Source organism: Pholis gunnellus (genome assembly GCF_910591455.1).
Source record: "Pholis gunnellus genome assembly, chromosome: 24".
Classification (NCBI taxonomy): domain Eukaryota; kingdom Metazoa; phylum Chordata; class Actinopteri; order Perciformes; family Pholidae; genus Pholis; species Pholis gunnellus.
The window spans coordinates 10,136,173-10,153,395 of NC_136551.1; the positions used below are offsets into that span (position 1 = coordinate 10,136,173).

The window sequence follows — 17,223 nt, forward strand, 5'->3', positions numbered from 1 at the left end:
TGAATGAAGCAGCTTCTCCGCTGAGCTTTCGTGGGTTCTTCCAGAAGGAATGTCCAAAAAATCTGAGATGTAGGATCGGGACTATACGGCTTTTCCTTCGTGTCCTTACCTGTATGTTCAGAGACAGCATTGCAATTCTTCCAATATGGTCACTCTGCAATATGATTCATGTGGAAGCTAACGATTGCAGTTTTTCAAAATAGGCTATTTACGGGTAAAACAGACGGTGCCGCTCAGGAGACAATATATCTGATTGGTTGAATGTAAGACATTTTAAGTACAAGCTGATGTTGTGAAGACTTGAACTCTTGATATCAACGGAGAAAAAACCAAACAAGTCACTAAATGAATCAGGAACTTTGTGGCTCTTGAGTAGGGTGATCAAATTGGCAACAATTGCCGAATAACAACCTCCGACCCCACACAGTTGTTTGTTTTTGTATCTTTATTTATGCAGGGAACTACTGTACTCTTATTCACCAACACTCTGGCACACATTCATAAAGTTCACTTCATACACAAAAGATGTCCAGCTGGGAGTTGCAATGAAAAGTCTTCAACTGTCACTGTGTAGTTGCACTGGAACAGGTGGGGGTTAAGTGCCTTGCTCAAGGGCACCTGGATAGTTGAAGAGGAGACACTCCCAACAAGTGTTGGGATACGCACAGGCGACATTTTATCAATTTCTATGTGCGAAATGGCCGTTCATTGCATGAGCTTGCTCTACATGTGCAGTATATGCAGATTCTTCACGGAGTGTCATGCATGCTCGCAATACCAAATACACAGGTACAATGTATATAATTTATTCGATGGTTTAACATGATAATCTACTGTAAAAGGAAGAGAAACATACAGAGATATACAGTATAAATCTAAGCCTAAATACATTTTGTGGCAGCACAGAACATTTCACATTCCATTATGGGACCAAGGCCATACAACACCTGAAGTCTTTGATGACTTTTTTTTTTTCATTTATTTTTTTTAAACTTTTTTTTATTTTTATTTTAGGCTCACATGGCATATTGTCATCTCTAAAATGAGCAGTTGGCAGCTCCCGCGAGTGAGTTTTTGCAAAATATCTCTTCTCTTTTCTTTTTTTTTATCTACCCAAGTTACGAATTGTCGTCGCATGCATGATAAACAAGTATCGAGTTTCTGTCTCATTCGCTTTTCTACCCGAAAGTAATCGTTTAAATCAAAGTGAACCACTCAGCCAGGAAGTAAAAAAGTTATTTTCTTCTGGCTTTAGTGTTCCAGAAATCTGCCTCATTATATCTTATTTACACAACACTGAAGCTTCACAAACTCTTTTTTTGAGATTTATTTCGTACGAATTTCCTTCTTTCGAAACTACGCGAAGCAGCTTGAAACGTCTTTCGACAAACTGGTTTCAATGCCTTAACAACCTTGAACGTGTGAGATCACGAAACCACGCTTTGTGCTTTAAGTCCGGACATCTTCTTTCACTGTGCGTTCGGACAGAACGCCGAGCGACTCTTACAAAAAATGTACGGAGCGACGCGACGCGAAAAAAACGCATTCGTACGAGTTGAAAATGTCTCGACTTCCCACGGCTTTATGAATCCGCTTCATAAAAACTTACAGAAAGAACCGGTGCGTCTGTTGCTAGCTAATGTGACGCTAATGTTGGTACATTGACTGTTCGGAGCGGGAAAAAAAACACAAATTAAAACGAATGATGCAAGGTGAAAAGGAATTTCTTCTGAACACACCTTCCGTGAGATGTTTTGGCTTATCATGAGCGATATCGTTTCATCTACAACTGGAGCTTTGGACCCGGGTCATAATGTGCACTGCGCCCCGTCTACACAGTAGAAAACAGGACAAGAAACTTGTATGTGGAATCAACTAGAGCCCGAATCAAACGGGGTTGAGGTCAATCCTGGTTCCAGACAGAAAATTGCATTTGTGCGGCAACAATCCAAGTACAATACATTCAGTTCTTAGTCACATGTCAATCGGTCTGTACACAAAAAACTTTTTTCTTTGTTAAATTGATCCCAACTTTGAACTCAATGTTACCAAGTAGCATAACATGTGTTCTTGTACATGCACAGCGTATGTATGTCATGTATCCGTGACAAATGAACGTCATCGTCCATGAGTAGTAACTGCTTGATTGCTCTGCGACCTTAAGGTGGAATGGCACAGAGTTTATCAAGAGTGGGACAAGGAGAGCTATTTTTATCCACAAAACTATTACACGTTGACATTTGTCCATGGTCCAGCAAGCAGCACAGAAAATAAATGGTCTGTCCACGCCCGTCCTATCTCCAGCTCTCCTTATCCACTTCCCATCTCTCTCACACACACACACACACACACACACGCACACATGCACGTGCACACGCTCTTAAAACATCTTCGCCTCTCTCTCTCCCTCTTCCTCGTAAGAATGGGCGTGTTACATTCTGATGGAGAAATGATGACCATGGCTCATTATCCTCTCCCTGAAGATTGGATCTGGTACATTCAGCGCTAGTGTGTGCTTATTAGTCAGACAGAGCGGAAATCGATGAAAACCCATTTTGCGTCCGCTGCTGCATGGCGAGTCGTACGGTACGGTCTAAAAAACGCAGGGTGAACATACGCACAGTGTCTGGAGTGGATTCCAACATGGTCGGATGTTTGAGGAGATATTCCGAGTAAATGCTCAAAAACTAAACCGATGCGTGCAACTGACCTGTTAATTTGTTTGTTTTGTTTACTTCTTTTACACTAAATATTCTGACAATTAACAGCCAGTATGACAATCACAAAATGCTTCGATCATTTTCATTTGGGGTTATACACACAGTATATATATATATATATATATGTGTATATATACATTTATGTATGTACACACCTATGTACTTATGTACAAAAAATGGGTTTCATTCCTCCACCCTATCACCACAACAGAGATAGTGTTGAGCCAAAAATAAATAAAAACATGGGTTAGGAAAATCAAATGAATACCTGAAGACACACAGAGTACAAAAATATCATAATATTTCATGGATTGAGTAACCGTGTCGCCCAAAAAGGCCCTTGGCAGTTGTTTTAAATTAAATAAGACAGTTTTTTTTTTTTTTTTAGAGGAAGTTTGATAAATTTGAGTGCAATTCTGTCATGCTATCACTTGAAGCGCTGTTGCTGAAAAAATGGCAGTTTTATTCGTATTTGTGCTTTCTTTTTTCCTCGTCATCAAATTACCAAAAAAGTTAATATTTCAGCGACACTTTTCTTTGTCGAGAACAAGTTGTCAAATAGCAAAAGATTCCGAACCTGAGTCGCAGTCAATCCTGAACGGAGGAGAAAGTCCTCAACTTTAACACGATTGTGTTTGGGTAAACGTTCACCAGATCAATGCATGACATGGGTAATAGCAAGTATTCTGTATCGTATCAATGCGATAAACAAATACACATCGACAGTCTTCGGTGAAGTTGTGACATAATCCAAGGCAAAAAAGAAGTCATTGTTTTTTCCATTATGGTTGATCATTACATGCATTAATAGTGCATAGGATACCAGTCAAACATACATTAGTTTGTTTAATGGACTTTTAGGAATTGCCTGCATTTATCTGACCACCTGTGTTGTAGAAAGGTTTCTGAATTATTTTTTTGGATTAGAAAAATCATTGCGTTTTGTGTCATTTTCTTTTTTTGCAAATACTTATTTACTTATTCAATTGCTGGCTTTCGTGTCTCTCTCTCTCTATTTACACATTACTGAGAGGGCAAATGTTGGGAAATGACTGTCACAAGTCCCAATTACAGTACATACTTTAGAAAATAAAAAGACATTGGTACTAAGGATTCAAAGACTGCAAATATAAAAACAAATTTGACAAGAACTTGGTCCAAAACTCAGTAGTCTTTTCTCAGTCTGTTTTTTTATCCCGTCTCAAAGTGTTGCAGTCTTTAACAGATTCTATATATAAAAGCAACAAAAAAAAGGAAGAAAAAGAAATCAAACAAACAACAACAAACATCTCAACAAAACAGTCCAATCAGACATAGTAGAGCCAGTAGATGAGGTTGAACAGTGAGAACACGGAGGGGAAGATGATCCGTGACCAGCGGTCGATGGCGTTCACATCCGTCAGGTCGGGGATTTTGATTTTGAGCTGCGAGGACCGCCTCCGCAGGCGGCTGCGCTTCATCTGGGCGGACCGGTCCAGGGAGTGCCGGCTGGTGGAGCGCGGGCCGATCCCGCCGCTCTGCTTGCGGTACTGGATGTGCGACGAGGCCGTGCTGTCCAACTGCACCATGGACTGAGAGTTCCTAATGTCCGCCAAGCTGGTGGTGATCTCGCCTCCCCCCACCTCGTTGTGGATCTCCAGGGTGGTGAGCAGGATGTTCCCGTGGCCGTGCGGTTCCGCCTGGGTGGACAACGAAACGAGAAAGCTAATTAGCGACACTGTGTGCAAACGAATGGTGCAGCTAGAGAGGATTCTACCTAGAAAGCGCTCTCCCTCAGTGCACAGCGCATTCAAGACCATGAAATGTGGATGTCATCATGGAAGGATTACTCAACGGGCCAACCGGGCACAGGCCCAGGGGCCCAGAGACTCCAGACCACCACAAAGACTGGCAACCGGTTGCAAAGAGACACACATCTACAAAGAGACGCAAAATGACTACAAAGAGACGCAAAACATTTACAAGGGGATGCAAAATGGCAGAAAAATATGCAAAATGACTATTAAGGGATGCAAAATGAGCAGTCATTTTGCATGTGGGTGTTTTGCTCCTATGTAGGAGGGGTGGGGGGCCCAATTTCTTATAATCTCGTTGCTCTTTGGAACATTGGGGCGTTTTCATCGCCGTGACAGGTGTTTGTAATGATAGTTTTATATGTCGCTGTGCCCGTCTGCATTGAGACATTAAGTACACTTATCATCATTTTGTGCATCGCAAGAAACCTTTTTGTTTCTTGCGGATGGAAAAGCGATCGAGTGAAGGAGGGAGCAGTTTCACGCGCCCGCCACTCAGTCCGATGGCATTTTTGTCAATCAATGGCGGCCACTAATGCAGCTTCTCTGCATGACTGAAGAACAAGAGGAACGTTTCCATTGATAAATGATCAAAAGAAATATTTTTTGTCTTCTTGGGTGTCATGCCTCCTGCTACAACCTTTTCCACGTTCAACAATTTAATCAAGCATATAGGACACGTCACACTCCATGCCTATGATGTGTGCACCACAAAAACAATAATGGGAAATGGCAATCATTCATGCAAATGTAGCAACTGTGGAAGTCCCACCTTTGCCTTTTTCTATATTTCAGTGTTTGCATATTTCAAAAGCGTTTTGAGGCCCATTGAGGCGTGTTCACCAACTTCCACTGACTTTATATGAACTTGCACCGCGTCTTGTATTTGCTTCCCATTCAACTGTTTTAAAAGCAGTGGGCTTATAATGCATATTCTACTATTTAGTTCTAACAAATGTTTCCAGAAATGAATACACTTATTCGAAAAAAAGAATCCTGGCGCTAAGTCAGCAAAGATGCATGATCGGGGGACCTCTGCAGTAACTACTGATGTCACTCCGTGGGAGCCGTGTGACAAACGTGGCTTTTGATGATGATTTCAGTCAAATAAAAAAGATACACAGACAGCATGCATTCAAGGGTGACCTCTGAAAGGAGAAAACCGGCTTCATAATCTGAAAACACTTTTACAATGCGATCGAGCATGAGCGTCATTTCAACGTGGAAAGAACTGCAATGAAGAAGTCAAAGTCAAAATGAATACTCCTGAGAGTATGGCAATGTCATGAAGATGTCTGTTGCTGCTTGACTCATTCCATGGATGGGGAGATATTTTTTGCATTAAGGCAAAAAAAATAAAAGAAATAAAAACATCCATGTCAGCTGATGGCAATGGCAGAGTTGACTCTGGGATAGTCTCGCTGAACGAACAACTCACCGAGCGTGAGTGGCGAAGACCTCTAACCTGATTGGACCGCTTTAGGGACGCGGTCCTACTACCTGCCTCCTGAGGAGATGAAAATATTCAGCCAACATGTTTTGCCTGCTGAAGCCTCCGTGTGGGATACAGACGATAATGTAAAACAGTTCAGTTATGCAGAACATTTTCCTTTTGCTGCCTCTGCTATCGAGAGCTGACAAAACAGTTGATTTTAGAATCATCGGAAAGTCAAGGCTGTTTTATCATTCAAGTCCTGTTAGGAGGAAGAAAAGTGAAGGGATTTGAGAGTCCACTCAAGACGTTGTACAGTGTTTTCCTGCAGCATTCTCTGTGGAAATAACCAAATATTCATAGCCATGCAGTCATTTATTGATTTACTTCTACTTTATTTCAAACCCCTTCATCCACTGATAGTTTGGGTCTAGAAATCACGTAAAATCTGAGCTCACCCTCGCGGCGTCGTATTTGGCCGCCCTCTCGTTGTTGACCTTCTCCGCCTTCTCCGCCAGCTTCTTTTGCATCTGAGGACCCCTCCCGAAGAAGATGTAGTTGACGAAGGCGTACTCCAGCAGGGCCAGGAAGACCATGACGAAGCAGCCCATCAGGTACATGTCGATGGCCTTGACGTACGGGATCTTGGGCAGCGTCTCCCTCAAGTGGGTGTTGATCGTGGTCATGGTCAGCACCGTGGTGATCCCTTAGATGACGAAAAAGGGAAAATGTATTTCCAAAGCGGCATGAAACAACACATTTTAAACAAATGCACAGTCAATTCGACCATCCAGCTAAATTTAAATTTTTCTTTTTAAGGCTTTCTCATTACCAATCCTGGCAATAAATCTGGGACGGTACATCGGATGCCTAATTAGCCCAAACCTGTCACAGCATAAGCGCCCCGTCATTCTAAGCAGATGCTTCAATCTCGTCGGTAACCTTAAGGTCACGCTGGAGAAAAACTCCAACAGATATCTCAGGTGTTACTATAGAAACACGTTTTCTTTTTTTATAGAAAACCTTTGTTCTGTGGCTATTTCCTCTGCTAGTTAGGACCCAGTGGGAAAAAAGAAAGATCTGAAATTGCCTTGCTGAAGTGTCAAAGAAACCGTGAGGGGGGGAGAAACAGCATCTATCACATGGACAGTATTTAGCTTGAACACTCTAATGAAACAATCTCCTGATCACTTTCATGTTTGATGTCATTTTACTTGCATAAACACACACACACACACACACTGGTAAGTGAGGGCATAACATCTGCCTCATTGAAATTCAAAAAAGGTCTGCCTTGAAACCTCCAACTGGCCCTTGGTCATTGAGCAGAAATAACTCATGAGAATAGCGCTGCATGTTTCCAGCCTGCAGCTCTTATTAACCTCAACCACGAGGGATACACGGCAGCGGTTGTTTGATGTCCCCTAGTAAAGGCACCTTCGCACCTTGCATGTTTCAGCATGACAGAAAGAGATGGACACTAAGTGAGATTCATATGAAATTACAGACAAATAGATGAGGGGAAATCAAATTGGCTGAGGTATGATACATTTCTAAAGAAAACCCATAATTATAGACCAAACAAGACAGAGACTGCAACTACAGAAAACCCAACCAACTACAGAAAACGATTAAAAAATATCTTGTAATTCATATTTACTGTTTTTTTGCCATGTGTTATGCAGCTCTCCTACCGCGCACACGCGTCTCCCAGTGCTGACGTGCGTTTCAGAAGTCGCAGCAAATCAACACACGCCTTACTCATGATCACGCAAACCCTGACCCCCTGCAATGCAATAATGCTATATCTTATCTCATAATAGATATGTGGCAGATATATCTCTTCTACGTTATCCACCCCGTGCTGGAAATAAATGGAGCCTATCAGTGGCCGGGGCCGCTCATTCAACCCGGCGAACGAGGCATTTCGGAGTGTTTGTGTGTACGCATATGTGTGTCATAAAGTACAGTGAAGAGACCAGGAACAGTCAGGGGGTTGGGAGGAGCAACATGGCTAAGGTCAATCTAGCCCGTAGTGTGATTTATTGGCACATTACAAGAATAACACCACCCGTGCGTGTGTGTGTGTGTGTGTGTGTGTTTCATCATAGGGGGTGTGAGAGGCGTGTGTGTGTGAACGAGCTCGCACGTGCACATGCTTCGTGTCTCTGCCCCATTGGATGGTGCGATCTCTCGTTGTTTTTTTTTTTGCTTAACGACAGCCTTGTTCTTTATAGGTGTTCTCTCAGCTGTGCCATTACTCTCCGTCCTTCACTCCCTCCCTCCCTCCATCCCTCCCTCTGCTCCTTCGCTCCCCGTTCGGACAATTTAATCAAGGGGCCATGCGCCCATGGGCCTCCCTCCTTTTTCATCACGCCGCCACGCTCTCCGGGGAGAGATTGTGTTTTTATGGGGTCTCTCTCACTCTCTGTCTCCCTCCGTCTCTCTCACCCCCTCTCTCGGTCTCGTCCCATTGTTGTCGGCTATCCCTCTGCCTCTGCTTCCACCTCTCACTCCCCCCCCCCCCCCCCCCCCCCCCCCCACGATCTCACCATCATTTAGTGGTGCTTTCCCTCTTTCCGTCCTCCCCCTCCCCTCCCTTTTTCTCTCGTTATACATCCCATAGTCTCTTTCTCACCTTCACAGCTGGAACAAAGGCACGCCACAATCAAATCTCAAATTGGCAGCTATCTAGTTAGCATGCGCAGTGTTTGAGTCTGCAGCCGAGGAGAAAAGAAATGAGGTTTTAACGCACCGGAACAACATAGGGTGAACTGAAACTTGTGTCTGCCATTACACTTGAAGTGCTCCTGCACCAATTACAGCTATTGACCACACCTTGACTGTTCACATAATATGATTTGTAAGTGAGCGGGGAGGACTGCGGGAAAAGGTTTGCAACCAGATTAGCGAGCGAGGCAGGTCGTCTGTAACTCTGCGATCCTTCGGAATTGCTCAGGAAAATGAGATTTGTCCTTCAAACAATTCAATTGTTTGCCTGCTGCCTCCTTGAATTGATTCCTCCCTGATCATTACACTGCTCTTACTGGCAGGTTTGCGCACAGAAACGAGGAGCAGACGCACACACACACACACACACACACACACACACACATGCCCACACACCCACTTGCACAATGCACCTGCTGAAAGCTTGTAATGATCCATCAGGAGAAGGGAATGGACCTCCGGTTGCCTCTGAGCTGTGGAGGCACACACCGGATATTGCAGCTAGCAGGACTTTGCACATTCACTTTGCACATCCCCCCCCCCCCCCCCCCCCCCCCCCCCCCCCCCCCACACACACACACACACACACACACACACACACACACACACGTACAAATAACACAAACATAAAAGCACACATACACTCCGAGGTAATGACCAGATATCGCATGCGTGCCATCACAAGAGAACCAGTTCAAGCTGGCAAATAACAATGGATGTAAAGCAGATAAATGTGTGTGCAGACACACACACACGCACACACACACACACACTGATGCTCTCCAGATTCCAGTCTCTATTGAGCTGTATGTGCATGTGGATAACAAATAATGGATCAAAGCATGTTTTCCAAAAGGCATTATGATGTGTTAAGGTCATTACTGTTCCATTATCCGTCCGTATAAAGATGATTTAAGGGCCAAAGCAGCAGTCAATTGGTATGGCCAGATTGAAGTGTTAGGCGGCCCCGGGCAGAGATTTAATGCTGGGCCCCTATTGCGCCCCCCCCCCCCCCCGTCCTCACAGCAAATGTGGAAGCTTCATTGTACGACCACATTCAAATGAACCACAAACTAACGACACACATCTGGGGCTTTTAAATCCCCCTGGGAGGTTACCTAATTTGCCTGGTTTGTATTCCAGTCAATTCCAGTGAGCCACTTTAGCTTTGACAGGAAATTACTTCTTAAACTGCATAAATGCTTTTGAGTGGAGAAACAGCTACATGGTGGCAGATTTAACACTGAATTGGATCGTCGATAGTGAAGAGGCAGACAGGAGAAAAAGGGAGAGAGAGGGGTATGACTTGCAACAAAGGTTCTTTGTCGTATCTGCTGTAACCATTAAGCTACCGGGGCTAACGGGTAGACAAATGCAGAGTTCGCAATTTCTAGCTGGTGACTGTCAACTGTTGCTGGCAGATTCTATCAACTGTAGCCGCCTAGCTTATTGAGCTAATGTTAAAACACTGGGCTCAACAATGCGCAAACTGGATGCACTAATCATTCTTTTAGCTCTTTTTTTTAATGTAGCCATGGCCTTGAAAGTAACGTTTGCAGCAACCTTCCCTTCTGAAACGTGAAGCCAATGCGGAAACTTGCATTCTTACTAATGGCCATCAGGGGGCGCCCCCTCTGGTTGCAAACACAAGTCAGATTGTATAGAAGTCTATTAGAAAATGACCCTACTTCTCACATGATTGATGGTCCCATTCAGAGTAAAATAGACAATAAAGTAGGGTATGCTCTAAGGCGTGGCTCCTTTGTGATGGACAGGTCACCTCCATGGCGTTGACTGGTCTGGGAGTAGTCCGTGTTTTTATCTTAAAACTTTAACCATTTCACAGTGTGGTTTCAGTTCATGAAAGCTAACTGTAACATTTTGATCGTCTGAAAATGTTCGGTTGCACCTCTGGTTATGGTTGCAAAAAAAACAAGATGGCAACGGCCAAAATGCCGAATTCAAGGCTTCAAAACTGGAGTCCACAAACCAATGGATGATGTCACCAATGGACGATGTCATGGTGACTACATCCACTGATATACTTTTTATCTTATTATATACGTCAGTATTGTTATGTCTATGGTTACTACTGTGGGTTGTAAGCTTACATTAGATCAGATAAACACACTGTTGAGTCCATTATTTAGACGTTTGTTATTGTGTTTTATAAAAGATGCAACTCCCCAAACAGTAAGGGTTGAAATCCTCGTTGCTGTTGCTAAGCTATGATCGGACCATTGCTGATCAGGAGAGGCATTTAACGAATGGTCAACTACCAATTTACCGTGGTACTAATTATACAGCTGTGGGGAGTCTGTTGTTAAAATTGCATTTTTATCTATTGTCTTGACGACCTGCTTATTACATTTCTTTTTCCCCCATATGCCGTCTAAAACCAGCGACCCCGCTGCTTCCTTCTCTGCCTTGTTTACTGCTCACAGGAGCCCCACAGTGTCTGAGCCTTTGCACCCACACAAGCACTCCTCAATAAGAAGTGAGATTATGCTCATTAGGGACGTGATGTAGTTATAGCTCCTGGAGGCCTCTCAGTGACCACAGCAGAAAAAAGGTATGACCCAGTTTGGTCCGAGTCAAGGTTGTGTGTTTCTGCTTTTGCCCTACGGAAAGACACAGTGGACATTTTTTTTCACCAGCTTGTTCCAGCATTTCAGCTGCAAAATACTTTCAAGTAAAACCAATTAGTCTATGTCCATAGAAGAGAGGGACCTAATTTCTCTTTTTTCCCCACATAATTGATATGTTCTTCAAATCTATTTCCATTTACTCCACCAATATCCGAGCCATTCCCTAAAGCTCCCTCGAATACCACCACAGTATGAGGAGTCAAGCCAGGGAGGTTCTGGCTCATCTTAGGGAGCCGGTATTTGGATTTCTAACAGCCGCTGCCTCTTACCTAGAGCCACTCTGGCCGCCGACGCGTCATAGTTTATCCAGAAGGAGACCCAGGAGAGGATGGTAATCAGGATCGATGGCATGTACGTCTGCAGGATGAAGTAGCCGATGTTCCTCTTTAGCTTGAAGCTCAGAGACAGTCGAGGGTAGGCACCTGAGGACGGGGCGAGACAAAGACCGAAGCGGTGTGTTTTAGTCTTTTGGTTCATAAATAAAAAGGTGAAGGTAGTGTTAAGAATCACAGTACATACATTTTAACTTTAGAAACACATTCGGTTCCACAGATTTAAAAACATGTCATCGTTGACAGTAAAAACATCAAACTTATATCATTCACAGGAGCACACAGGGATACCTTGTGTTTTTGTTTCAGTTTCCATGACAACCCCGACAGCATGGGTTGGATTTATCGCCATGGTAACAAGTATCCCCGTCACAGGCGCAGACACACACCGACTCTCTTACACACACACACACGCACACGCACAAGACTGAATGTAACCCTGTTTTTCGTGATGATGCGACACAATATTTAAGATGGCGATAAAGATTTCGGCGCATTTTGCCTCATCAATTCTCAGCCGTTTACATAATTCATGTGGTGATTCTGAGAGATTCAGCATCACTGCAGGAATAATAGCTTTCCAAATGCATGAAGCCGTGCCTCTGATGCTTCATAAGTCAGGGAAATAATATTCCCCTCCACGACCTGCTATGATCTGGAATATAAACAGTATACAGTACGTGTGCTTGAGCATATCTCTTCATGGATTGAATCTATGGCTCCTTACTTCCACTATTCCAAGCTATTGTCCCGTTTTCTCTGTATATTGGAGGAGAACTGGGGGCCCATTACAGTGTAATTTCCAGTCCGTGGGTTTCAGCCAAAGCTACTTGTGGCGAGCGTGGGTCCAATCAACTGCACCCTCGTGTGCAGAGTTGGATAGAGAGTCACTCTGAAGAGGCACACGATCCCATTAAGATTCTGCGCCGACTGTAAGTTAGATTGCAATAAAATCCTGACACGTTATTTTAAAGGGCCGGGCCGTTCCTCAAATGTTATCTAAAACTGCCGACCGATATAATTGACATTCGAAAGGCAGTCGGCAAACACAAGAGGCTCATGCGATCGGTCGCTTGTGTCAGTGGGTTACTGCGTGAGAACCCTCGCATTCTGCCAATTGTGGGTTAAAGTTATTCAATCACAGCAGCGGTAGAGATCTGCACTCTACTGAGTGCACCTTTGTAGCTAGTTATGTTGTTCATTGTGTCGTGCACATACAAGTGCCCCGCCCACAAGACACCAGAACTATTGTTGGAATGGTGAAAGTTTTGTTACACAGGAATTGACTAACATTTAACATAATATTGTAGACTTTGGCGACCAATTGACTTTTCATTTAGTGCCAATAGTTGTTTTAAATCAAATGTCTCAATTATTTGGTTATTGGTTATGGAATTTGGTACACACATCCATGAAGGTAAAATAATGATAATGTATACAATATATATATATATATATATATATATATATATATATATATATATATGTATGTATATGTATGTATTATATTATATTATATGAATCTGTGATTTAATTGAAAAATGAAGATCCTTTTAAAGCTATAATTTAAGTGCTACCTGTGATGTTATCTTGTACATTGTTGCAAGCTTTGGCCTCTGAAATCCCCTTTAGTTCATGCAAAAAAAACTGTAAAAACCCTTTTATATGTTGCATCCAAGTTAAATATTTAATGAATTGTTTAGTCGATATTGTCTAAATGCCTGAGCCCATGTTTTCAGTCCAAGACCCAAATAGGTCAATTCGCAATGATATTAAACAAAGGAAAGCAGTAAATCCTCACATTTGAAAAGCGATACTCAAATACTTGGAATTGTTGCTTGATATGCAACAATTTTCCTGTTACGAAAAAATATATTGTAGGTGCTTCAACCAATTGATCAAAGAACTACAAACTTTGTATAAAACCAAAGATCAGCTCATTGCATAAAGTATATATAAATGCAAACTTTTCCTTATTCACCACATCAGATGATCTTCCTGTATTTGGCTCGTGGTTAACAGTTTGGCAGCCGAGAACAAACTCAACACACGCTAAACATACACTTCATTATATTGCGAATGCGGGAACAGACTGTCGCAGGTCTTAAAATATCCCATTCACTTCTTTTGATGCGTACTTAATGGCGGCTCCTGCAGCCCGAAGTGGGAGCCGAGAATCTTCGTAGTATAGCGCACGCAGAAGTGGTTTCAGAAAACGAGTGGGCTTGAAGTTCACTCGCGCGTGGGTGTGGAGAGCTGCACTGGCTGTAACTGCTACACCAAACAACATCCGCGAGTGGGAGAGACACCATGTGTGAGGCCGAGGCGGAGAGCGAGAAAAGGGAGAGGAGATGGGATTGAGGGAAGGGGGGTGATATGAAAGTTGAGTGGATGATGACAGAACAACAATGGAATCTGGGAGAGGCGGCTGGGTAGACGGTGGCGCTGAGGTGTAGGAGGCCTGCAGTCTGTCTCTTTTTGTCTCCTTTGTCGCCCGCATGGCGGGGGCGCTCCGTTTGCTCCAAGTCCGGCTAACTACTTACTATGAGACTAAGGAGCTAATTACACTTTGTGGGGTTTAACGTTAGCATCCACCAATATATTTCCCCACTTAGCCCATGGATGCTACTATATCGGAGCTTGTAAGCTAACGTTAGCGGGCAGGTCCTACTTTGTATTGTATTTAGTGAAGTCTACATTCCAGCAACCGCAAACGCCATATCCCAGATTGCTTTAAGTTTGGCAGAAACACTGCTTAGTCCTCTTCCTAAAAGCCTTTTTTCTTGTAGTGGATGCAGACTTTTTACCTGGAACATGTAGCTTCAGCCTCAGTATTTTAGATGTAGCCATTGAGTGCATATCTAAGACCTCTTTTACAAGATTTAAAATGAGTCAGAAACACTACAAAGTCAGCAGGCCACCGTGTTTTTTTCAACTAACTCATGGAGACAACGTTAGCTTTGCTAGCTACGTTAATGTGTCCTTGCTTTTTAAAGCGAGGAGCAAATGATGAATGAATTTTGATTAATCCACTTATTGTAAACTGCATATATGCCATTTGAGAATGGAAAGCTTGACAGGCAACAGTAACTAAGGGCTAGAGCTGTAGTCGTCCATGTATGCAGAGAGGAAAGTGCTCAGATATGGGCCCACTAATGAACGTCAATGCTACATTAATTAAAGAGCTGTTTTTCAAAAGCTGTGTTGGAAGCATTTCATGTTTTCTAAAACCTTCATATGTGAAGGAATATTCAAGGGCTTTACTGTCAAATTACAGCAAAAAACATGAAATATAGATGCTTTTGAATATTTAAAGCTGTTATTATTGCAGTTATCTTAACGAAGATGTCGGAAAAGGATGAAGACAGAAAAGGTGGCGACGGACACTGATGAATGCACACAACGCGCAAAACAACACACGTAAATGTCACCCAACACAGCGATTATCCAGTCACGCATGCATTTTGCATATGGACTTGCTTGCGGTACGTACACGCACACACACGGGCAGTATTGTGCGTGTGCTTCGAGGAGAATAATTGATGTTGTGGGTTGCATTCCGCATGAATGTGCGATGCCCTGAATCTCGGGCTGCTTTTCAGTCAGAGAGCCGGGTAATTGGCATCCAACCACACCTCTTACAAGAGAGAGGAAAAGATATACTAAAGAAGCAACAGAGGGTGAGAGAGATGCCAAGACGGGGCAGAAACCTGGGGATAGAAGAGGGGAAAAGGTGGGAGGGAATTAAAGGCTGTCCAGTGGCCATGTAATGGGGAACCTGGTCATTAGCCAGTCTTGCGGGGGAGCCTTTGATGTGCTTCACACAACCTGCCAAGAGCACAGGAGCAGGACCGCTGGACACTAAACTTTAATTGTCGCCACCCGCGGGGGACGTGCCACTTTCCTGAAACAAGTGCACTCTGGTACGCACACTCGCATGCGATTCACACACCAAGGCAGAGGCACACGCGCCGCGTACACGGCTAAAGCAATGCAGCACATGCACAGGACAAAGACGCAGTGAGGACTAGGGCGCCTCAAAGTGAGGCACTAAGATAGTGTGTAGCCTCAAAAGAAATGTTAAAAATACCCCAAAAGGCAAACAATAGAATGATCTGCTCTTTGTGTCCTTTTTTTCTTCAGACTGGGTGTGGCTCCTCCTCACGAGCATAACTTCTGTGAGAAATTCTGTTATTAATAAACGTCAAACAGCTTTTATTTTCCCCGCTACGGCTGCAGGGAGACGCTGCCTCTCTGAATAAGTCTCCTCTGACCAGATTATATGGCAGTTGGTTAGGGAGCATCAATAAAGTTTCTGCGTCTGGGACTTAATGTACACATAAAAACTAGATTAATTTAGTACCTCAGTGTGCGACAAATGAAAATCCAAAGTTCACTGCATATATCAGAACACCCCTGTGAGCAATGAGGACCGTTGAATTACTCTTCTGTACTTCTCCAAGTGAGCAACTCAAATGAGTCGCATGAAATACGACATTGCGAATGATTTCTAACTTGACATATTGCTCCATGTCGCCATTTCGTCCAATCAATTGCTCTGGGAGATGACAATCTCGTGAGAAAATGGCCATCGTGAACCTATAGATAACACGCGATTAATGTGTTCCACAACACCAGTTGACGATGACACCGAAATATTCATTCGGGGTTTTGGAGGATTGCTTGGGTTCGCTGCAGGCTATTGATACTTGTTGGCTTTGTTCTCAAGAGGTTTACGCCATTGGATTTATTTTATCTCACCATGAAATGTGAGGGCTAAACACAACACGTACCATCACTCTGAGGGTGTAAAAGCTGTCATATTATCTGCTACTGTCACGCTGATTGATTGTATTGACTGATTTAATTGATTGGAGCTACATTTTGTTAGCATCAGCACAACAACTAAACCATTAATTCCAGCGTCACCTCTCAGGGTCAAGGGCCACCCGACATGCACACGATTTGCTCTGTAAATCACAGCGTTTACATCATGTTTTGGATAAGTACCATTCCAACATCCTTGCATCAGCCGCTGTTACTTAAGGGATACTTCAAAGGCGGCTTCAACCTCACTTCAACCCAATTAGAAGCACTGACAAACACAACTTTGGCTCTGAGGATTTTGGATCAACAGATCAAGCTTTGGCACGGATTTCTTTGCTACAGAAATTAATTAAATAATCAGCTTGAAAATAGGCCAACACTGGATATGAACAATATCATCGAAGACGTAACATCCACTTGTCGTGTATTATTCCCCAATAAATCCAGTGTGTACACAAGGCATTACAGTAGCGCGTTTACCTGTGGAAAAGACTACGTTTCTGGACACCAGCTTGTAATCGACTATGGAGAACTGAGGCAACTCGATCCGCGTCACCCCCGTTACAGCCGACTCGCCTCCTTTCCAGTAGAACTCGATGTCGTCTGTGGTGTAGCCATCTGCACAAGTAGAAACGCACACACACACACACACACACATGCACCAAGGTGTAACCATCTGTCTAACCATCACAGGAGACCAAGATATGCAGTGTTGCTGATCCTCCAACTGGGCTGTCAATT

At 43.4% G+C, this 17,223-nt stretch overlaps 1 protein-coding gene across 1 annotated transcript in view; it reads right to left on the reverse strand.

The window, feature by feature from the left end:
- Nucleotides 1–4,027: 4,027 nt before the first annotated feature.
- Nucleotides 4,028–17,223, reverse strand: part of LOC306715495 (gamma-aminobutyric acid receptor subunit beta-3-like) — a gene marked incomplete at both ends in the record, with an annotated part of 48,856 nt that continues 35,660 nt past the window's right edge. The window contains 5 exons of the mRNA XM_079185884.1: nucleotides 4,028–4,399; nucleotides 5,952–6,020; nucleotides 6,404–6,651; nucleotides 11,593–11,745; nucleotides 16,963–17,100. Coding sequence (XP_079042010.1) covers nucleotides 4,028–4,399; nucleotides 5,952–6,020; nucleotides 6,404–6,651; nucleotides 11,593–11,745; nucleotides 16,963–17,100 — 980 coding nt within the window. The remainder of the gene's footprint in view (nucleotides 4,400–5,951; nucleotides 6,021–6,403; nucleotides 6,652–11,592; nucleotides 11,746–16,962; nucleotides 17,101–17,223) is intronic.